Source organism: Vulpes lagopus, chromosome 14 (assembly GCF_018345385.1).
Source record: "Vulpes lagopus strain Blue_001 chromosome 14, ASM1834538v1, whole genome shotgun sequence".
Lineage (NCBI taxonomy): Eukaryota > Metazoa > Chordata > Mammalia > Carnivora > Canidae > Vulpes > Vulpes lagopus.
Window position 1 is genome coordinate 29,870,049 of NC_054837.1, and position 23,541 is coordinate 29,893,589.

The following is a 23,541-nucleotide window of genomic DNA, read 5'->3' on the forward strand; positions in this document are numbered from 1 at the left end:
TATCTCTCACGAATAAATAAAAAATAAGAATTTAAAAAAAAAAAAAGAAAGAAAAAAGGAGGAAGAGGTCTGACTCACTATTTCTACCTCTTGGTATTCTTCCATGGGCCCCAGTGGGAATTTTTTATTGGGTCAGAAAAATAAATTCTAGGTGCAGAATTAGAGACCAATCAGGAATAATTACAAAAAGGGGCAAAGCTGGGTTCTTCAAGCCACCTGAGTAGAATCACCCAAATCTAATACTTAATCTGGCCCTCTTGCTATTCAGGGCTCTGCCACAACAGAGAACCATCTAACACTGAGAAATAGTGTCAATAGTGCTGATGCTGAGAAAATCCTGGGCTAAAATGGTTTTTCCTCTTTTCCAAACTTTTTATAATGTTAGTTTCATAACTTAAAACATAAAGTCTTACATTGTTAAGTTAAAAGGGAGTAATCTTTGAGGGAGAAATGAGAGGTTTGAGACCTTCCAATGGTTTTCTTTTTTAAGATTTTATTTATTTATTCATGAGAGACACAGAGAGAGGGAGGCAGAGGCAGAGGGAGAAGCAGGCTCCCCACAGGGAACCCAGTGCAGGATTTGATCCCAAGATCATGGATCATGCCCTGAGTCAAAGGCAGACGCTTAACCACTGAGCCACCCAGGCCTCCCCCGCCAGTGATTTTTAAAAACAGATGAAGAGGGGATCCCTCGGTGGCTCAGTGGTTTGGCGCCTGCCTTTGGTCCAGGGTGTGATCCTGGAGTCCCGGGATCAAGTCCCACGTCGGGGTCCCCTCCTGGAGCCTGCTTCTCCCTCCTCCTGTGTTTCTGCCTCTCTCTCTCTCTCTCGCTCTCTCTCTCGCTCTCGCTCTATCATAACTATATAAATAAATCTTTAAAAAAATAAATAAAAAATAAAAACAGATGAAGGGATGTCTGGGTGGCTCAGCGGTTGAGCATCTGCCTTCTGCTCAGGTCATGATCCTTGGGTCCCAGGATCGAGTTCCGCATCAGGCTCCCTATGAGGAGCCTGCTTCTCCATCTGCCTATGTCTCTGCCTGTCTCTCTGTGTCTCTCGTGAAAAAAAAAAACTTTTTTAAAAAAGTAAAAAGAAGAAACAACAGATAGATGAAGTAAACAGACGTGGCATGCTATCCTGCTTGCCTTGCTAGGAGAGCTTCAAGATCTTCCTGTCCTTCGGAGATTATAGCAATGGTTCCCTGGTCGCAGAGCTCCGCGAACAGTACATGAAAGCTTATGAAGTCACACAGAGCAAACACAAATCTTGGAGTGCCACAGAGCCTGCAGCCACAGAGGACAAGAGCCTTAGCGCTAAGTCCAAGCTACACAGACAGGTGCTGGCTCTACATATGTCCATGGAAGAGCAGGAGGCCGAGCTGACCTTGCAAGCCTTGAACCACGGGAATCTGGATGCAGCTCTGAGTAGGTGCAGGTGAGTCCCAGCCCTATGCTTGCACAGCTTGTCTCTGGAAGGAACACTTGCTTCCTTGACTTCTTTGGTGATAGGGTAAGGCCAGTGACATTTTCATTTTCACAGAAGTGTTCTTGGTTTCTCACTCAGAGCCTAGTGTGGACTTCTGGGTCAAAAGCCATATCATAGGGACGCCTGGGTGGCTCAGTCAATTAAAAGCTTCTGACTCTTGATTTTGGCTCAGGTCATGATCTCAGGGTCATGGATGGAACCCTGTGTCGGGCTCCACGCTGGGTGTGGAGTCTGCTGGAGATTCTCTCTCTGCCCCCTGCCCCCACTCCCTCTCTCTTAAAAAAGAAAGTGGTAGCATAGAAGGCAAGTAACTCACATGGAGTCATTGGGTAACCTAATTGTTGAATTTAGGTTGCCTTTGTATTCTGACAGTTAATAGTGTCCCAAGTAAGTTGAATGTTATAAAGACATTTTAAATGATGGTGGTGGTCACATATTGACCCAAGAAAGGCAAATGCATTTGCTTTTGCTCTGCGTGCTCTACCTTCCAACACATCCTTTCTTCCAGAGACTCATTTAAATATCACTGCAATGTGGACACCGGGAAATTGCTGTTTCTGACATGTCAGAAGCTTTGTCAAATGTTGGCTAACGATGTTCCGATGGCAATACCTGTCGGCCTCAATCTTCCTTCTGAAATACATGCTCTAGCTTGCCAAGCTGCCACCATCTGTAGCCCAGGTGACAAGTTTTATAATATACATAGTTTTGTGTTCTTGGCTTCATTTTCTACTGGTCTCCCACATGCTATCTGTGTACAATTGGATGTTGTGGTGAGGACAAAAGATCCTCTCCATTTATAGTAAATTATGGGGATTACTGTTTGAAAATATTTACAGGTATTAACAATGTCATTTCCGACTGTTGATACTCACTTTGATGGGACTGTGAAATTCCTTGCGTCTCCATATATGATCTTATTTCTCAGCCGAGCTTAAGAAAAAAGTTGAACTGCATTATTTAGGGTAGTCATGGTTTTATGGAAGCTTTTCTCTCTACTTTGTGGCCTTTAGAATTTTGTATGTCAGTTACTGGAGGATTGTTTTCTTTATTCCAAAGACATGAAATATTTTTTTTTGACATGAAATATTAGTGTAATGATTTTTCTCCATTTTCTTTCAGATTTTTTACTAGATGCTTTAGAACTATGTAAATATACCTTAATGGCAGTAGAGCTTTCCAGACAGTGCCAAATGGATGACTGTGGAGTTCTAATGAAAGTAAATTGCTTTTGGATTTCTTTTCCTTAAACAAAACCCCTGCCCATCCTTTATGTACCACTTTTAAATCACTTGTGTAGTTTACAAAAATACCAAATCTGTCTCTTGTGTTTTCTCATCTGAGGCCAGAAAACTCAAGGGCATGAGACCTCTTTTCCAGTCTCATTTATTGGCTACTTTAAGTTGCACTGTCATTTAAAATGTTGGACCTCAGGCAGCCCGGGTGGCTCACTGGTTTGCGCCACCTTCGGCCCAGGGCGTGCTTCCCAGGATCGAGTCCCACATCGGGCTCCCTGCATGGAGGCTGCTTCTCTTTCTGCCTGTGTCTCTGCCTCTCTCTCTCTCTCTCTCTCTCTCTCTCTCTCTGATCAATAAGTAAATAAAATCTTAAAAAAAAAAAAAAAAAGTTTGGCCTCAAATGAGGCATCTCTGGACATTGTCCTTCTTTTAGAATAACAATTTAATCTTAAATGACGTTACTATACTATAAGCCGCAGACCTGAATAAACAAACTACACTGTTGGTTTTGACCATCAAAACTGTTTGGCTCTAATATATCTGATCCTGGGTTCTGCCTGGTGAAGGTGGTATTTGTGTTTTTGGAGTGTTTTTACTTGTGTCATTTCCATGTGATTTGGTGTTTAGACTTCCTTCGGAACTCACAAAGATCCATATGAAGAGTGGTCCTACAGTGACTTCTTCAGTGAAGATGGAATAGTTCTTGAGACACAGATGGTACTCCCTGTTATTTATGAATTGATTGCATCACTTGTGCCTCTTGCTGGTAATTGTCACTTGTGTTATTTTCTGTGTATTTCTGCCTTATACTAGTTTTGACTGTGGAGGTCTGGAACTAGAACTAAACACCTTAATATGGTGAATCTGGCAGGCATAATGTTGAGCAAAAAAGCTAGACACAAAAGAATGTCTGTGTACCATCTGATTTCATTTATATAAAGTACAAGGACAGGTTACAAGGAAGCCGTGCTGTTGGAAGTCAGGAGAGTGGTTGATTAGGTTACCCTTGGGGGTGGGCAGTGGGCTAGAATGGGGGAAAGAGGGGGCTTCGGGTACTGGTAAGGTTCTGGGTTTGTTTTTTGTTTTGTTTTGTTTTGTTTTTGGTTTGGGTGCTGTTCTGTGGATATATTCACTTTATCAAGTTGTACACTTAATCTATGTACTTTTCTGAATATATACTTAAATGGTTTTTTAAAAAGCGACAGTATGCTTTAAAACATTATTTGATAATAGCATAATATTTAAATATCTCTTGGAATATGAGTTGTTTTATTTAGTGTTAAATATTTTACTCTGTTTTGTAGAAAGCAAGAGATATCCCTTGGATTCTACAAGTTTACCATACTGCTCTATTAATGAAGGTATTTGACATCAGAACTGTACACTGTTGTAAATACGCCAATACAGAAATTCCTTGAAATCTTGGATACGAATCTGACTTAATGTTCTTGATATGGTTATTTAATTATTATGGTCCCAGTGTTAGTCTTCCAAAGGGTCAGGAGAGTGTGTTATTTGGCTCATGACATTAACGTTTATGAATCTGTTCATAAATTTTGCCCCCCCCCCCCAAAAAAAAAATTTGGCCTTCCCAATGGAGAAGTGGTGTTTTTTTTTTCCCAGCTAATGACTTAATAAGCATCTCAAAATAGACAAGTTATAATCATATTTAGTTATTTTCTGGTTTAAATCAAGTCCATGTTAATTCTCTCATTTACTTACTTTGAGAACCAATTCTATGATCATCATCTCCACTGAAAACATAGGCTGTCCCTGGAAACAATTTTCAGTAATATCTTTCTTTCTTGAAAAAAATCTAACTGGATTAACATACTTTTCCTGAAATGAAACACTTCTATCATTTCACAGGAGACAACCTTATTTTACCTATTATAAACTCCATCTCTGCCCTGCTCCAAAACCTTCAAGAATCTAGCCAGTGGGAGCTGGCCCTAAGATTTGTCATTGGTTCATTTGGTACCTGTCTTCAGCACTCTGCATCAAGCTTAATGAATGACAGTCTGAGTGGAAAGGTATAGTTTCGAGAACAAATGCTTTCACTTTGGATGAATATAGATAAAAGTACTGCCAAACAAAGGAATTTGGAGTTCACATTTTCTCTTTTGACTCTGAAGCAAGGAAATTGATAATTTGTCAGAGTTAAGAAACAGTTGCTGAGCAGCTACTAAGATTCGGGTGTGGTTCAGGGTTCTTGCACACTCATACTCAATCTCAACAACCCGAGAGTCTCCATTTTGCAAATGAGGAAGCCAACTGAGGGAGGTGGAATTAGTTGGCTGAGGTTTTAGGTTGCAGTGATATGTCTACTTATTCCAAACTCAGTGACCACATTATGTCAAAACTCTGCTATTTGTTTTATTATGGCCCAAATTATTAAAATTGTTACCTGATGGCATCATTGAAAAGAGTCTAGAAGGGGTGCCTGAGTGGCCCAGTGGTTGAGCATCTGCCTTCGGCTCAGGTCATGATCTCGGGGTCCTGGGATCAAGTCCTGCATCAGGCTCACTGAAGGGAGCCTGCTTCTCCCTATCCCTAGGTCTCTGCCTCTCTCTGTGTATCTCTCATGAATAAATACATTAAAAAAATTTTTTTTTAAGTATCTAGAAGACAAAGTACCTGTTGATAATGTTCTTGTGAAACTAGTCTCTGAGAGAATTGTATTCACTGCTATTCTATTGATATTTATTAAATACCATTTTTTAATACCATTTTTTTTAAAGTTAACTTTATTTAGGTATAGCTTTCAAAATTGCACATTTTAAGTGTATCAGCCAATGTAGTCACCATGTCACCAACACCACAATCAAGAGAGAGTATTTGAAATGGTTCCTTTTTGCTCCTTCCTAGTCAGTTTCACCACAACCCCCCCACCCATGCCCTCCGGCCTTAGTGATTTGTCATCATAGATTAAATGCCAATACAGGGGATCCCTGGGTGGCTCAGCGGTTTGGCGCCTGCCTTTGGCCCAGGGCGCGATCCTGGAGACCTGGGATCGAATCCCACGTCGGGCTCCCGGTGCATGGAGCCTGCTTCTCCCTCTGCCTGTGTCTCTGCCTCTCTCTCTGTGTGTGTGTGACTATCATAAATAAATAAATAAATAAATGCCAATACATTTTGCATATAATGACGAATTTCCAAAGTTCCTTAATATTTAAGAAAAGTTTTTAGAATGATGCATAGATTGAAGTGGGCCTAAAGATTCTTTTGTTCTTTTCTAAAAGTTGTTTGGAGAGGCCACATTAGTTAAATCAAAGCATGTTGTTACGGAATTGAAAGAGAAAGCCGTTACATTTATCAGGGGAAATGCTACAACATTATTGTACAAAGTGAGTATCTGTTCTTGGTAAGCTCTCTTTTTTAAAATTAATTATTTTTCTTGCTCTCTTCTGGTTGCTTCTTATCTCTCAGTGAGGATAAGAGTTGGGTGGGGAGGGGGTGTTGGGGTTTGAAGAGAAGCTATGGAATTGTCATGTAGGGGAGAAGAAAGTAGGAGTTCTGTGACATAGAGAACTTGTTAGAGTTGTTTCCTTAAATTTATAATAATGATAAAGGATGTTAAAACTAAGTAAACAAGTTGCGACTAAGTTACTTTAAATAACTTTTCCTGAAACACTCTTTCCTAAGGTCTATAATTAAATTTAGTAACAACCTTCAGAAACCAGGTTCTGTTTTGATTGTAAAGACTGTCTTCTCTTGATGCTTTCTTCTGATAGGTATTTAATTGTCGCCACGTGGATCTTGACTTGGCGTTGGGTTACTGCACTCTCTTACCCCGAAAAGAAGTGTTTGAAAAACTCTGGAAGCTCATAGATGAAGCATGGCATAATTATGACAAAATTTTGGTATGACCGATGGAAGCACAGCTTCAGTTCTTGAAGTATTAAAAGATGTAGGGGAAGAAATGAAATTGGCTTTGCCCCCAGATCTTAAGGACTTAAGCAGAAGAAATGTCGAGCTCACTCACTTACTTTCTACCAGCTTTTCCTTGAGTAGTGGCACACTAATGAACTACATGCATGTTATAAGCATTGCTCAACCCCCAACATTTTAATATTGTTTACTTATTAAATCTGTATATAGTCATAGATCTTCACTTATATTTACCTTAGTGTATTTGAAATCTTAGACATGAGCCAATACTTTTTTGTAGGACAAGCGTAATGGACACAAAAGTTCTCTCTGATGATATTTGTCTTAAAATTTGCTTTTTATGGGTGTTTTGTTTGCAGGGTAACCAAAATTTGGCCTTTTCTTTGAAGGAAAGCCAGACTAAATTTATGGTATCATACTACAAGTTGAATGACCTAATTATTGTATGAATAATGACCGTGTAGAAAGCAATATGTAACATTCTACACTGTTACCACGAAGAGAGGTTATGATTTTTATTGTTGGATTTTATCTAAAAGGTGTTAGAACATATTCACATATTTTATTTGCAATTGAATTTTATATTTTGATTTTTTTTAGGCAGTATCTCTGGTGGGCTCTCACCTGGCCAGCCTCTATCAGGAACTAGAAATGGAGCTCAAGTTCTGCGAGCTCAGTACTGATGCCCGGTGGGGTATTCGTCTTGGCAAACTTGGTGTGAGTATTCTTTGGAATGCCATGAAATTTCATCCATTGTGATTATTTCCCTAGGAAAACAAAGCTCTCATTGCCCTTTCTTTGGAGAAGAATGTATATTGTAGACTCATAAATTTTAGTTATATTAAAATTTAATTGGCATTTTAAAGAAATAAGGACCGTTGGCTTCATTTCTTTTTTCTATATTTTTAAGGAAATTAGAAGAGGCTTGATATTTTTGTCTACTTAGCTTTCTCATTTATAGAAATATATCTAGTATTAACATCCAAGGTGTTTCAGACCTGACCTGTAGCCTCATACTTTTGTGCTACTGTTTGGTTAAAGATAACATCAATGTATATACAGGTATGCCAAGAACTCTCACTAAGGAGGGACCACTGGGTGGCTCAGCAGTCTTCTGCTCGGGACTTGATCCTGGAGTTCTGGGATGGAGTCCCATATCAGGCTCCCTGCAGAGAGCCTGCTTCTCTCTCTGCCTATGTCATTGCCTCTCTCTCTGTGTCTCTCATGAATAAATGAATAAGAATCTTAAAAAAAAAAAAAAAAAAAGAATTCCTACTAGGGAAAATCATTTTTCACTTTGTAAAAACAAAACCCTATTTTCTTTATACTCTGAATGAAAAACATTTTATTTTATTTTAGTTTTTTTAAAGGTTTTTAAATTTATTCATGAAAGATGCAGAGAGAGAGGCAGAGACACAGGCAGAGGGAGAAGCAGGCTCCATGCAGGGAGCCCAATGTGGGACTCAATCCTGGGACTCTGGGATCACGCCCTGAGCCGAAGGCAGAAGCTCAACCGCTGAGCCACCTGGACTGCCCAAAACATTTTATTTTATACACACATAGTAAGGTGATCAAACGTGTAATCACTGCAGAAATGGTATGTGTTTTGATGCCTAAATCATATGCAGTCATGGGACTGGTTATCGCTAACAACCATGCTCAACTGATGAAGAGCCAAAGGTTAGTGTGACTAAGAGAGGTATTTGACCCACAGCCAAGTATACCTGAATCTTAGGGTGATGGTCAAGGTGGGTGGGATGATTTAAAAATAAAAGAAAAAAGAAAAAAAGAAAAAAAAAAGAAGATGGAGGAATCTAGAAAAATATTTCTCTATAAAAAGGATAGTAAAAAAGTAAATTACCATGGTGTCCTTTTTCTAGTACATTTTACTTCATTGGGTTTTTTCTTTTGCTTTTTATTTCTAGATTTCTTTTCAGCCAGTTTTCAGGCAACATTCTCTCACCAAGAAGGACCTCATGAAAGCTCTCATGGAGAATATAGATATGGACACAAGCGTCATTTTGGAATATTGCTGGTAATTCTTTAAACCTTAGTGGTATTTTTGCTGTTAGCTTAAAAAACAGGTACTCCTTACTGCAAGAAGATGATAATAAAGATGACTATGGTCCATGGACCTCTGATGTTTTCTTTTGTTCATCCCCAAACTGAGTAAATCTAGAACCAGATTAAATTTTCTTAAGTTATCATGTAACAGTGTTTCCCAGACTTGCCAAGTGATGAACATCACCTAAGTCACCTGATTTTAAATTATAGATTCCTGGGCCCTTCCCTTGTGGTTCTGACTCAGCAGATCTAGGCTGAGCCCCAAGAATCTGATCCTTAATAGGAAGGAGTTCCAGATGATCCCCATGTTTAGAAAGTTTGGGAATATTGTTATGAGCAATTGAACGTATAAATCAGATTAACTCAGGGGCAGGGTCATCTTAAGACATAATGAAAAGTATGATTTAGGGAGATTTTTTAAAAAATAATAAGTGAATAGAAAAAACTTAAGACTGAATGTTTTATTTATAGATAATAGTTCACTGTGATGAGTAGGAATAAATAATATCTCAGGTGTTTATCTAATAAATAGGATGACTAGTTTGGTGTCACATTGTCAGTTTCAAAGTGCTTTCTCATACACCATCATTTAATTTTTACAATTTTTATTGCATATTATCACCAGTTTATATACGAGGAAACAAACCCATGTTAGGCACCCTGCTCAAGGTCAAATAGTAAGTGACTGCTTTAAAAATATTAAAGGTGCTATATGACCCTTATCCAGTTTGTGACAGAAGTTTGTGAAGTCAGAGTTAGTGTTATGAGGCTGACTAGCATAGAGGCACACAGGCCACATAGCTTTCAAACCAGGTAGGTACCCAGCTCTTCCTGTAGACAGAGAACAGGTTAGTGAGGACCCTGGCCATCACCATCCTGAACCTGTAAAGGCAAAGGCTCTTGGCTGTTCATAGCTCTAAGTAGCTCTAACTATACTTTGAAATAACAAAACTATGACATTCTTCAGTTTGAACTGCTACACATCCAGACTGGGATGCACACACTTTCTTATTTATTAATTTGAACTCCTGGTAGATTTTTGCATATTGTTTTAAGGGACTGACCCCATTTCTGAAATGTAAATAGTTAGAATAATGTCAAATTTATTTTACAATATTACTGCTTGTGTGGCATTGATGATTTGTATTTGTGTGATAGTGACACTTTTACCTCAAGGAGTCCAGCTGAATAAATTTAGCTGGCCTTTGGAATTTCAAATAATGAAATTTTAAAATGGTCCTACTTAAAGCTTTTCTTGGTATTTCAGTTATTCTGTATAGCAAATTAAACTATCATCTGATTAATAGGACTTCAGGCATTGGAATTGTCTTTTTGTCTATATTAGCCTTATTCTTAATTTTTAAGTCTTTATTATTTTTCTAATTCAAATGGAACATTCTAGAATCAAAGTTCCACATAATCTCACCCTTCAGGAATAATCACTGTTAAGAGTTTGGCCTATATTGTTTTTTTTATTTCCCCTATGCACATACTAACACACATTCTTTAAATTTCTCAAAAACAGAACCATACTTTACAAACCACTTCGTAGCATACGTCATTCACTTAACAGGATGTCTTATAAGACTGGTACATATAGCCCTTCTTCATAGCTCTTGAACTCTGGTATTCCTTTGTGTGAATAAGTTATTTAACTAACTCCTTATTGATAGATGATTGAGTTCTTAATTTTTAAATATTACAAACATTTGGTGCAGTGGACATCCTTATTTGTGTATCTTGGCTACATCTGTGAAATGTATGAAAGTGGAATTGCAAAAATAAAATAAATAAATAAAAAGAAAGTGAATTGCCCTATTAAAGGAATTAAATATTTTCAATTTTATTACAAATTTCTCCCCAGTATTGTGTCAACACGGCCACCAAGAATAAGATCTGATTTTTAAAAGGCAGTTATTAACTCTGATGGCAGCTATACAATCTGATAATGAGGCTGGGCAATGAGAAAGTTATTGGAGTCCAGTGATGGGAATGTGTTAGGGAGAAATTGTACAGAAACACATGCACATGGGAAGTTAGTAATGTAATGGAATACTTCTTTTAGCACATTTCAGTTGAACTGCGATGCAGCTCTTCAGCTATTCATCGAAACACTGCTACACAACACCAGTGCCAACCAGAGCCAGGGAGACGCGAACACACAGTCTGCAAAGAAGCAGCACCCTGAGATCCTGGCTAAAGCTCTGGAAATGGTTCCTCTGCTGACAAGCACAAAAGATTTGGTCATCAGTCTTAGCGGAATACTGTATAAGGTAGATGAATGGGGAAGTGAATGTATTGGGTCACTTCAAACATCTCTCCTACCCTTAGTTCATTTAGATATGTAGAGTAACAAGCTGGAAATGTAAGTCCTATATTTTTAATAAATTTTTAATTTTGATAATTTTAGATTTCTATCTTTTTAATATAGTTTATTTTATAATATTTATTTGAGAGAGAGCAAAAGTGTGCACACACACAAGTTGGGGAGGGGTGGAGAGAGAAGCAGGCTCCTTGCTGAGTAGGGAGCCCAGCATGAGCTCAATCCCAGGACCCTGTGATCACAATTTGAGCAGAAGGCAGATGCTTAATCACTGAGCCACCCAAGCACCCCTCTTTTTAATATAATTTAACATAGTAGTTTTCCTGTCTTTTTTTTTTCTAAAAATAGAAATAGCCTTTTCCAGATTTTTGAAGACAGCACATTCTTTGAAAAAGATCAAACTAGAGAGAAATATAAAATCAAAAAGTGAAATTTCTCTATAACCCCATGCCCATATCTATGTTAAAAATGTTAGTAGTTTGGTGACTATCTTAGGTTAAATATCCTATCCTATTACTCTTTTTTTTTTCACTTAATATATTATCATTACATGTCAGTACACATATATCTGTCTCATTTTTGACAGATACATATTATTCCACAATATAGATGAAACACACTATATTTATTTTTTTAAAAGATTTTATTTATTTATTCATGAGAGACACAGAGAGAGACAGGCAGAGACAGTGGCAGAGGGAGAAGCAGGCTCCATGGAGGGAGCCCAATGTGGGAGTCGATCCCGGGTCTCCAGGATCACGCCCTGAGCTGAAGGCTGAAGGCAGACACTTAACCGTTGAGCCACTCAGGTATCCCAAAACACACTGTATTTAACCAGGCCTTTATAGATGGACATTTAAATTGTTTGTACATTTCACTATTATGTTGTTAAAATGAGTATTTTCATATATGTATATGTACATATTTGCCCTCTTCGTTTGATTATTTTCTTAGATCTTCCTGAGAATTGGAACTTTTAGTATGAGGGATTGTTTCTTGGGGGAGTAAAAGTGGATAGAAGGGCGAGGACAATTATAAGACAATAAGAAATACTAAAGTTTTATATTTTGCGTGAAATTCAGCCAAAAATAATACAGACTTGCTCAAAAGTTCTGGGTAGTACAGAAATCATCTTCCGGGGATCCCTGGGTGGTGCAGCGGTTTGGCGCCTGCCTTTGGCCCGGGGCACGATCCTGGAGACCCGGGATCGAGTCCCACGTCAGGCTCCCGGTGCATGGAGGCTGCTTCTCCCTCTGCCTATGTCTCTGCCTCTCTCTCTCTGTGTGACTATCATAAATAAATAAAAATTAAAAAAAAAAAAAACAAGAAATCATCTTCCCACTTAGTTCACTGTGGTTATTCTTGTGACTTTATTTGGCATTTAAGAAATGGGAAAAAAAAGTAACGTGTGGGCAGAAACAAAGAACAAAGAGAATACTTCCTTCTTTTTATGAACATATATAGGTGCCACCCAATTAATTTTTGCATTTCAGTATATGATTAGAGCCAGAATGGAATCCTTTGAGAAACTTTTTCTTGGAGGCCTCATTTCCAGTTACATCATTTCCAAGAAAAGGTCCATTTCCTCCAATTGTACTTTTCCCATCTTTTTTTTTTTTTTTTTACTTTTCCCATCTTAAATGGAAGACATAGAATTCTAAGTTAAAAGTCTTACAAGAGATGCCTGGGTGGCTCAGTGGTTGAGTGTCTGCCTTTGGCTCAGGGCCTGATCCTGGAGTCATGGGATCGAGTCCCACATCAGGCTCCCTACATGGAGCCTGCTTCTCCCTCTGCCTCTGCCTCTGCCTCTCTCTCTCTGTGTCTCTCATGAATAAATAAATAAAATCTTGTAATAAAATAAAAGTCTTACAAAATTTTGAAATTTTGATATATTTATTCTTTCTAGATTTTTAGTACCCTAGGAACAGCTTTCTTTTTATTTTATTTATTTATTTATTTATTTATTTATTTATTTATTTATAGCTTTCTTTTTAAAGTTACTTTGGAAACATTTTAAAGAATGTTTATCTTCATAAAGAGCTAGTTTTAGAGATAAAAACATTTCAGATAAAAACATTTCAGTTTGACTTTTTTGTTTGTTTTTTGAGAGAGTGCTCATGAGGGCATGGGTGGGGGGAAGGGCAGAGGGTAAAGGAGAGAGAATCTTAAGCAGTTTCCACACCCAGCATAGAGCCAAACAAGGGGCTTGAGGCTTAATTTCATGACCCTGAGATCATGACTTGAGCTGAAATCAACAGCCAGACACTTAACTGACTGAGCCACTCCGACTTCCCCATTTCAGTTCATTTTTAAAACAATAATCTAACACCATAGTGCACTAAGATTTTATATTTATGATCTGTACTGATGACCATTATTGAATAAAACCATCTTTTGGCCTGGCATGATCTTAAGTTTTGATATTTTTAAATTTTTATATAGTTGGATCCCTATGACTATGAAATGATTGAAGTCATCCTAAAAGTTATAGAAAGAGCTGATGATGAGATAACCAACATCAATATTAATCAGGTATAACTAATATATTATACATTTAAAAATTACCTTTATGCTGCTTTTTGGATCATTTACAGAATTGCAGTCATGTATTATCTTTCTGGACTATCCTTTCTGCTCTGTATTTTACTCCTGTCTTCTTCTTTGAAAGGCATACAGAAGTAAAAAGACTTTTCATGCTTTCTATATTTTATCATTTACCTTAATCCTATTTTTGCTTTACTAAAGCAATTTAAACTTGTCCAAGGGCATGAAGTCACTGAAATACTAATTTGGAAGAATTAAAGCAAAATTTTTGTGATTCAGAAGAAGGGGAAAAGATGTATTGTGTGGGACCCAGAGTTCGATTCCACTTACTATATTAGTAGGTAGGACTGACTCAATTCTAGTGCTTTCAGTAGTTTCTTAGTCTTTTCTGAATTTTGGTCATAGTAGCTTTTATCTCTTTTTAAATTGGATTTTAAAAATTAAGAGACAATGTGTTGATTCAAAAGGTTTTGCAGGCCCCCAAAATATCAGATTTAAGCTAACAAAAAGTAAAGGATGTAAAGGGTTAATTTTAGATCTACTGCTTATGTATTTAAAATGAAACCAAGTATTTTTTAGATCTCTCATACTGTTGGGAGAAGGCATGGGAAACTGTCAAATTCACAAAGACCCCACCAACCACAGGATTCCATTAGTTTCTCCACACATAATTTCTTTAATCATTGTATAAATTATGGTTTTGGTTTAGAAGGATAACCTTAGAGGTGAAACTACAGAAGTTTTGTTTATCTTTTTGAAAACAAGACCACAGAAATGGAAATCCATGATGCTATCAAGCTAGACATTTCAGAAACAGGATTGGTTTAATCTCACAGGAAATTACATTTATATTTTAATATAGGCGTTGAGTCTTCTGAAACATTTGAAATCATACAGAAGAATATCTCCTCCAGTGGACCTAGAATATCAGTATATGTTGGAGCATGTGATAAGTTTGCCATCAGCTGCCCAAACTAGACTGCCTTTTCACCTAATATTCTTTGGCACAGCACAGAACTTCTGGAAAATTTTATGTATGTTCCTTAATTTCTTATGACTGTTATTGAATAGCCAAAAAAAAAATTTCTTAACCAAATCGTATTTTTTCTCATTTCCTTTTTAGCTACAGAACTCAGTGAAGAATCTTTCCCAACACTGCTCTTGATTTCTAAGTTAATGAAGGTAAGACGTATCTTTATACCCTCTAGTTAACTTAGACCCCGTATAGAAGGATTTTGTGTGGCTTTCGGGTAAAACCCTTGAAGGTGCTCATATAAAACAGACTTTTCTTTTCCTCTCTTTGAAGTTCTCTTTGGACACTCTGTATGTGTCTACTGCCAAGCATGTTTTTGAAAAAAAACTGAAGCCCAAGCTCCTGAAGTTAACAGAAGCTAAATCCTCAACACTGATTAACAAGGAAATAACTAAGATCACTCAAACCATTGAATCCTACTTACTGTCTATAGTTAACCCAGAGTGGGCTGTGGCTATTGGCATAAGTCTTGCCCAGGATATCCCAGAAGGTATGGATTCTTCCTCTAAATAGGCTCAAAATGTTTGGCTTCTTGTTTTGAACTTGCAGTAAAAAAGAAAATGGACTTCTCTGTCTTTAAGGAGAGGCATTTAAAGCTATTGATGTTAGTTTAAAATGTTGTGTGTCCTGTTTTCACTTCACTGCACTTGGTGCATTGCTGACATTGTTAAAATTTGCTGAATATTGAAAAGGCTCCAGTCAATTCAGCAAGGGTCCCTGAAGCTTATCAGGCTGCAGAGATGTGGGCGCTCCTCCATCTTGTTGGTAGGGATAGAAATTGATGTTTCCTAATATCCACTCACATTTCTGGTGATGAATCTTTACATGTTCTTGCATAACCAAAAAACACACAAGCACAGGCACTTATTGCCATGTTTTTATTTATAACAAGTTGAAAATAACTTAAAAAATTTTTTTTAAGATTTTATTTATTTATGTGAGAGAGAAAGAGAGAACAAGTAGGGAGGAGGGGCAGAGGAAGAGAGAGAGAAGCAGACTTCCTGCTGAGCAGGGAGCCTGACTTGGGCTCGATCCCAGGACCCCCGGATCATGACCTGAGCCAAAGGCAGATGCTTAATAGACTAAGCCACCCAGGCACCTCATAACTATTTTTTTTTTAAAGATTTTATTTATTTATTCATGAGACACACACACAGAGAGAGAGAGAGTCAGAGACACAGGCAGAGGGAGAAGCAGGCTCCATGCAGGGAGCCCGATGTGGGACTCGATGCCGGGTCTCCAGGATCAGGCCCTGGGCTGAAGGCGGCGCTAAACCACAGAGCCACCTGGGCTGCCCAACTAATTTTTTTTTTTAATGCTTATTTGTCAGGAACTTGTTTTAAAAAGAGAGCGTATTCATATAATGAAATACTGTGTAGTTGATTTGGAAAGATACCTAAGATATATATATATATTAAGTATATTAAGTGAGAACAGTGAACTCTACTACCTCTATGATCTTACCTCGTTTTGGTTAAAATGTGTGTATCCTTCTGTCCTATTTAAATTGTATTTTTACTCTGAGAATGCATTCTCGTTTTTAAAAAATAGTCTTTTTAATTTGACTCAAATACATTTGTCTTGAAAGGATTAACATTTGCTTAATTAAGGATCTTTGTCTTCTCAGGTTCCTTCAAGATGTCTAGCTTGAAATTCTGCCTGTATCTGGCTGAGAGGTGGCTACAGAATATTCCATCTCAGGTGTGTCTGAATTGCACAGTGGATGGTTCCTGTCTCTTTTCACTTAAATTGTGCTCCTCTGGTATACCTTCTCATCTTGTCCTCATATCGGGCATCTTTAAGGGTTGTATGCCTAAAATGAAGAAAGATTAGGGTTTATGTAGCTACGTAAGAATGTAACTTAAGGCAGGGAGGGACCTCAATTGACAAAGATAGATTCTTCATTTCACCTGAGGTTTAGAGCATGAGATTCTCTTTTTACCTGTGTGGGTTTTTTTAAAGGATGAAACACGTGAAAAAGCAGAGGCTTTGTTGAAGAAGCTTCATATTCAGTACCGACGATCAGGCACTGAAGCTGTGCTCATAGCCCACAAGCTAAACTCCACGGAATATCTAAGAGTGATAGGAAAACCAGCACATCTCATTGTCAGTCTGTATGAACACCCTAGCATAAGTCAAAGAATTCAGAACTCGTCCGGCAAAGATTATCCAGGTGAGGACAAAATGCCGCTTATCTTTCTGCTCAAGAACTATCATTTTGATTCTCAGTTATCTTTCATTGAAAACTTGGGTTTTTCTTTTTAAAATCCTTTATCTTGAATATCTCAGATATTCACACAGCCGCCAAAGAAATTGCCGAAGTTAATGAAATTAATTTGGAGAAGATCTGGGACATGTTGTTGGAGAAGTGGCTGTGCCTGTCCACAAAACCTAGTGAGGTAAGTCCATTCTCCAAGAGGATCTATTGTTACATCTGTTATCCCACACTGACAGAAGCTTCTAATTAAGAGCTCACACTCTTAGAACAAGGAACATTTGCTGCTTTTAATACCTTCTGTTATCTGATGAGTTATAATGAAGTTTCCTTTTTCTTTTCATTTAAATATTGTTTTGCAACCATTTTACTTTTTTAATTGGTCATTCCAGATGAACTCTTATATAAAAGAAGTGGCCTGTTCTTAGATTAATGTGACTAACTTTTTATTTGAAATAATTTTAAATATACTGAAAAGTTGCAATAGTTTTAAAGAATTCCTATACACCCAGCTCCTTCAGTGTTTAACATTTTGCCATATTTTCTTTGCCCTATAATATATTTACTTGTAATATCTTTCTGGACTGAGAATGAATTGCATATGGCATGCCTCTTTACACCTTAACAAGTTGATATTTCCTAAGAACAAGGCTTTTCTCTTACTTAGCCACATTATAATGATCAAAATTAAATAATTTAAAATTGATAACACTATTGATACAACACAGAGCTCAAATCTGGGCAGCCCGGGTGGCTCAGCGGTTTAGTGCCTGCCTTTGGCCCAGGGTGTGATCCTGGAGACCCGGGATCGAGTCCCACATTGGGCTCCCTGCATGGAGCCTGCTTCTCCCTCTGCCTGTGTCTTCTGCCTTTCTCTCTCTCTCTCTCTCTCTCTCTGTGTGTCTCTTGTGAATAAATAAATAAAATCTTAAAAAAAAAAAGAGAGAGAGAGACAATCCTGCCTAAGTGGTATCATGTCCTTCTCAAGGACTAACATGGTTGTCCTATGCCTTTGGCTTAGGTCATGATCTCATGGTCCTGGATCGAGTCCCACATCGAGCTCCCTGCTCAGCAGGGAGCCTGCTTCTCTCTCTGCCTCTACCCCTGGTTCATGCCCCCTCTCTCAAATAAAATCTATATTTTTTAAAGTGTCTATGAAGAGAAGGACTGAGCTTTATTGTACCCAGAAGCATAGCTAGGCCACATAGAATCTATGGTTGACTCAGAAACCAGCATGTTTTAACCTCTATGTAAATTTGGAGAATTAAACTCAAGCACCTTGAGGCCAGGACCTGTGTCTGTATCTAGCATCTTGCACATGGCTTTGTAAGTCCCTGTAGCTCAATACTGAATTACTGACCAACTCATTTCTAATCCATGGAGTCTTTTCCTTTTAAAAGTTACCCAGTGACTGTAAGCACTGGGAGATAGGAGCATTTATTTTGTTCACTCGGGCAACCCTTGTGCTTGGAATTGTGCCTGGCACATGGTAAGTGCTCAGCAAATATTTCCTGACTGAATAAATGTGAGGAAACTCTTTTTAACTTTTTTTTATTTTTTATTTTATTTTAATTTTTTTTAAATATGTGTAAGTTCCTTTTTTTTTTTTTTTTAAGATTTTATTTATTTATTCATAGAGAGAGAGGCAGAGACACAGGCAGAGGGAGAAGCAGGCTCCATGCAGGGAGCCCGATGTGGGACTCGATTCTAGGCCTCCAGGATCACACCCCAGGCTGTAGGCGGCGCCAAACCACTGCGCCACCAGGGCTGCCCAATTTATTTTTTATTTTTTATTCTTTAAAGATTTTATTAATTCATGAGAGACAGAGAGATTGGGAGAAGCAGACTCTGGGAGCCTGCTGCAGGACTCAATCCCAGAACTCTGGAATCACTATTTGAGCCAAAGGCAGTTGCTCAACCATTGAGCCATCCAGGTACCCCGAGGAAACCCCCTTTTAAAAGTAAAAATCTAATTTCTTCTCTGTAAACATAATTCTGTATATTGGGTTTTTCATCTAGTTGTGTTATATAGTCAACAAACTTTTCTGTAGTTTTTTTTTTTTACCTTTTTTTTTTTTCACTTTTTCAAAGAAACCATCAGAATTATTTGAACTTCAAGAAGATGAAGCACTACGAAGGTACTTTTTATTTACTTACATGTGTCTGTATCTTATTGCCGAGTTGGAATCTTACAATAAATCTGTCAGAAGTTGGTTTTGAAAAGATTTTCTTCATGTAACTTGGGTCAGAGTCTCTGAGAAGAATCACTTCATTGATATATGGCCATGAGTATATACAACTGTCTCCAGTGGAATAAATAAACAACCAAGACCCAGAATTTCTGAAACCTCAGTGAGTCCCTACTAATGTAGAGGGTTCCTAGAATACCTTTAGCAGAGGATGCACCTCAAGCCAAGGAGAACTCTTTTATTTTCTACAACTCTGGCTCCAGACCCCTATGTATTCTCTTACCCTGGAGAGCTAGGCTGGTTCTGATATGGGTCACCAGGATTCCTTTTACCTTCTAACCGAAGACTTGAGACCAAGGTTTCATCTAATGGGCTAAATCTGATTGGTCACGGCTTACCTACTATATCTGGACCTAAATCAGAAAGGATGTGGTAATCCATTAATGATGCTTGGCATAGGCATGGGGGAGGGATTGGTGACATGCATGCCAGCTTTTTGCCATTCCTGCTCTAGACCAAAAGTAGGTCAAGTCACCTGTGAAGCTCTGCATCAGCCTTGGAGATCTGATAGTGAGAAAGGATGTAGAACGACAAACCCAAGAGAAGAATTTCTCCTGGTTTGGGCAGAGCTGGCTTACCACCCCCTCCATTCCTTCCTTTCCTGTGGATTCTACCTTGTCCTTGCTTAGTCTTTTAAACACAGGGGCACCCTTGTCTAAGAAGCAAGAGGTAGATTCATCCTGCAATGTGTAACTGAATCAGTCACAACGGAAAGTCTTAGAGGGAAACCATTCAAAGAGAGAGAAGAAAAGAAAATCCTAGGGAGCTCCCAAAGGGATATTTCCTACCAATTTTGTAGCTTCTTGCCTTTTCCCACTGACAGTTCTACCCTCTCCCTCCCTCGTACCACACACACCCACCCTATCCATCTTACTCTCCTCTGGAGGGGGGCCAGTCAGGTCTGAGTCTAGAGGTTAAACATTTAACAGGTCCTATGAATTAAAACAGAATTCTCCATTATAGTGTCCAATGTACTTTGTAGCTATAGTCTGTATTAATTTCTTTTTTTAAAAAAGATTTTATTTTTTATTCATGAGAGACACAGAGAGAGAAAGGCAGAGACACAGGCAGAGGGAGAAGCAGACTCCATGTAAGAGCCCGACGTGGGACTCGATCCTGGGTCTCCAGGATCATATCCTGGGCCGAAGGCAAGCGCTAAACTGCTGAGCCACCCAGGCTGCCCTATAGTCTGTATTAATTTCTTCTTTTTTTTTTTTTTTAAGATTTTATTCATTCATTCACGATAGACATAGAGAGAGAGAGGCAGAGACATAGGCAGAGGGAGAAGCAGGCTCCATGCAGGAGCCTGATGTGGAACTCATCCAGGACTCCAGGATGCACCTGGGCCAAAGGCAGGCGCCAAACGCGAGCCACCAAGGATCCTATATCTGTATTAATTTCTTTTTTTTTTTTAAAGATTTTATTTATTTATTCAGAAGACACACGGGGTGGGGGGAGGGGAGAAGGTGAGGGAGAAGCAGGCCTATGCAGGGAGCCGACGTGGGACTCGATCCTGGTCTCCAGGATCACCCCAGGCTGCAGGCGGCAGTCAAAACCGCTGCGCCACCGGGTGCCCTAGTCTGTATTAATTTCTTAAGTAGAATTTAGACTGTCAGAGATTGGGCAGCCCCGGTGGCCCAGCAGTTTGGTGCTGCCTTCAGCCCGGGGTGTGATCCTGGAGACCTGGGATCGAGTCCCTCATCGGACTCCCCACATGGAGCCTGCTTCTCTCCCTCTCCCTCTGCCTGTGTCTCTGCCTGCCTCTCTCTCTCTCGGTCATGAATAAATAAATAAAAATCTTTTTTTAAAAATTTAAAAATTAAAAAATAAACTGTCAGAGATTGATGAGCTGTTTTATAGATGAGAAGACTGAGGCCTAACATTTATTGTTTTTATCATCTTTAGTTATTATTGGAACTCACTCAAGAAAAGATTAAGCATCCATTAAGGGGAAAGGCAAAAATGTCTTTAACCCCAAACACTTCAGGCCCATGTTTGGGATGCCTTGTGACTTTTTCTAAGGACTGTAAAACAGGTCTGTTGTTTGGGTACTATATCACTAAATTAAAATCTAAATGTAATTTAAAATATTTTTCCCCAGAGTCTTGTATCTTCTTCTGTCTCGTCCGATTGATTACAGTTCAAGAATGCTGTTCGTGTTTGCAACATCAGCTACAACTGTAAGCCCTAGATATGGAGTCAAAACTCATCTTTGCATGAGAGCTCAACATTTTTTCCTGCATATTTACCATGCTTGGTATCATTAACAGATGTTTAAGATAATGCTCACTTACACACTTATTCAGAGTACTGCATATCTTACATTGTAATCAGGATTATAGTGTCAGCAAGCCCCATTTAGTGCTGGCTTCCATAACGTCCTGTTTGGCAAACTGAACCTATTGACAATTCCCATGGTTATCTACATTCAAAGTTATTAACTCCTTGGTTATGCAACAATCCTACTACCAGGGGCCCTGCAGGACGGGCTGCACCCTCCAGCCATTCCTCCTTCTCTCTCCACTAGACTTTAGCTGGCTAAACTTTCCCTTTTATCTAAAGGCAACACCATCTCTTTAGCCTTCAGGCTTTTGTCTCTAGGAATGTTCTGAGGTAGTTGGAACTGAGGGAGAGAAAGAGTGTAGAGCTAGGAGGCAAATGGGTCTTGGATAGAAGGAAGGAAAGAGGGGAAATCAGAGGTTGCTGGTTGTATGTCCTCGACAGCAACTGAGGAGAAAATCCATTTTTCCCCTTTGCATATTAGTTTATCTGATAGTCATAGTTTCAAATAAAAATAGTGGTCTGTGAAAAGTGCCTAGTTCAGCTCACAGTTCATTCATACATGTGCTTTTCCCTGAGAAACCGTCAGTCCTGTAGTATGCTTTACATATGCTTCCCATTTGGTCACACAGAACATTGATGAATACATCTTAATTAATTAATATGTATTCAAGCATGAACTCAATATATTTAAGAGTTGAAGTTTCTTAAAATTAATTTTTACTGCTCCATCAAGAACCTTGTTAAGTAGAAGTCACTTTTGTTTGGCTGTAAAGAATACCATGGCTGCCCCAGCAAATGGGTGTTCCTACCCTGACTAGCACTGGTTGTTTTACCCATCAGCGCAAATATCACGCAGTCTAAAGGCAAATAACATCTTAGTATTATTGTGAAAGTAGTTTTGACCTTTTCCCACTTGAAAGAGTCTGAGGAAGGCCTACCAGGGGTTCATGGACCACGCGTTGAGAATCACTGGCTCCCTAAGGGAAGAGATTGACTGTTTTTTTTTTTAATGACATTTATGTTACCTAAGTTGAAACTCATGTACTCAACTACAGCATGCGTGTCTCTACAAACCTACTTTGGTTTTACAGACATTGGGTATGCGCCGGTTAACTTTTGCCCACAGAGCACGAGCTCTTCAGTGTCTCCTGTATTTGGCTGACAAGGAAACTATAGAATCTCTCTTCAAAAAACCCATGGAAGAAGTGAAGTAAGTAGAATTTTTAAAATTGTGTCAATAAATAGGAAACACGGGTGCCTGGCTGGCTCAGTTGGTAGAACATGCGACTCTTGATCTTAGGGTCATGAGTTCAAGCTCCAAGTTGGGTGTAGAGCTTACTTTAAAAAAAAAAGAGAAAGAAAGAAAGAAAAAAAAGAAACAGGAAATAGATCTGTTCTTTGGGAGCGTACACTTAAGCCCCTTACTTTGTAAGAGTGCATTAGAGTAGCTGTGTATATACCTAGTTCTGCTGTGTTGAATGTCCTTGCCATTTTAGCAAAGGGGACATAGGCCTCTGAAAACATTTTGTTCCCCTAGTTTTCTGAGGCATTTAGGAACTGAATGTTTTCTTGATCTTGCTCATATTGATTTCTTTCTAATATTCAGTGAATATATTTAGAAGCCTAAAAAATAGACATTTGAAAACAAGCAGGCCTAACATTGCCCTATGGTGGCTTTTTTTTTTTTTTTTTTTTTTTTTAGATTTTTTTTTTATTTATTCATGAGAGACACAGAGAGAGAGGCAGAGACATAGGTTGAGGGAGAGGCAGGCTGCCCATGGGGAGCCCAATACGGGACTCAATCCCAGGACCCTGGGCTCACGACCTGAGCCAAAGGCAGATGCTCAACTACAGAGCCACCCAGGTGCCCTGCCCTATGGTGGCTTTTATCTTAAATGTAAATGTGGCTTGTAAGAATGATTCCCATAAATACCTGTTTTCCAGATCTTACTTGAAATGTATAACTTTTCTGGCATCATTTGAGACTTTGAATATCCCCATCACATACGAATTATTTTGCAACAGTCCTAAAGAAGGAATGATTAAGGGTCTATGGAAAAACCACAGCCATGAATCCTTGGTATGTACATGGAGTTGTCTGGGGTAGGGTCCCCATCTTCTCAGATGCTCTTGTGTTCACTCAAATGCCTGAAACTGGAGAAACTCTTTATTCCTGAACAAGTCTACTGCTCTGAGACCATTTCTACTTTCCTAGCT

At 38.7% G+C, this 23,541-nt stretch overlaps 1 protein-coding gene across 2 annotated transcripts in view; it reads left to right on the forward strand.

Moving 5' to 3' along the window:
* Window positions 1-23,541, forward strand: part of KNTC1 (kinetochore associated 1) — a 78,335-nt gene that overhangs the window by 45,003 nt on the left and 9,791 nt on the right. For both annotated transcript variants that reach the window (XM_041728362.1, XM_041728363.1), the window contains exons 34-55: window positions 1,153-1,433; window positions 1,993-2,165; window positions 2,607-2,704; window positions 3,350-3,488; window positions 4,027-4,083; window positions 4,592-4,755; window positions 5,965-6,069; window positions 6,457-6,585; window positions 7,214-7,330; window positions 8,539-8,648; window positions 10,743-10,950; window positions 13,443-13,532; window positions 14,407-14,578; window positions 14,668-14,726; window positions 14,851-15,067; window positions 16,205-16,278; window positions 16,540-16,750; window positions 16,867-16,976; window positions 18,884-18,930; window positions 21,143-21,221; window positions 22,416-22,534; window positions 23,269-23,404. In XM_041728362.1, the coding sequence (XP_041584296.1) occupies window positions 1,153-1,433; window positions 1,993-2,165; window positions 2,607-2,704; window positions 3,350-3,488; window positions 4,027-4,083; window positions 4,592-4,755; window positions 5,965-6,069; window positions 6,457-6,585; window positions 7,214-7,330; window positions 8,539-8,648; window positions 10,743-10,950; window positions 13,443-13,532; window positions 14,407-14,578; window positions 14,668-14,726; window positions 14,851-15,067; window positions 16,205-16,278; window positions 16,540-16,750; window positions 16,867-16,976; window positions 18,884-18,930; window positions 21,143-21,221; window positions 22,416-22,534; window positions 23,269-23,404 (2,895 nt within the window). The remainder of the gene's footprint in view (window positions 1-1,152; window positions 1,434-1,992; window positions 2,166-2,606; window positions 2,705-3,349; window positions 3,489-4,026; window positions 4,084-4,591; window positions 4,756-5,964; window positions 6,070-6,456; window positions 6,586-7,213; window positions 7,331-8,538; window positions 8,649-10,742; window positions 10,951-13,442; window positions 13,533-14,406; window positions 14,579-14,667; window positions 14,727-14,850; window positions 15,068-16,204; window positions 16,279-16,539; window positions 16,751-16,866; window positions 16,977-18,883; window positions 18,931-21,142; window positions 21,222-22,415; window positions 22,535-23,268; window positions 23,405-23,541) is intronic.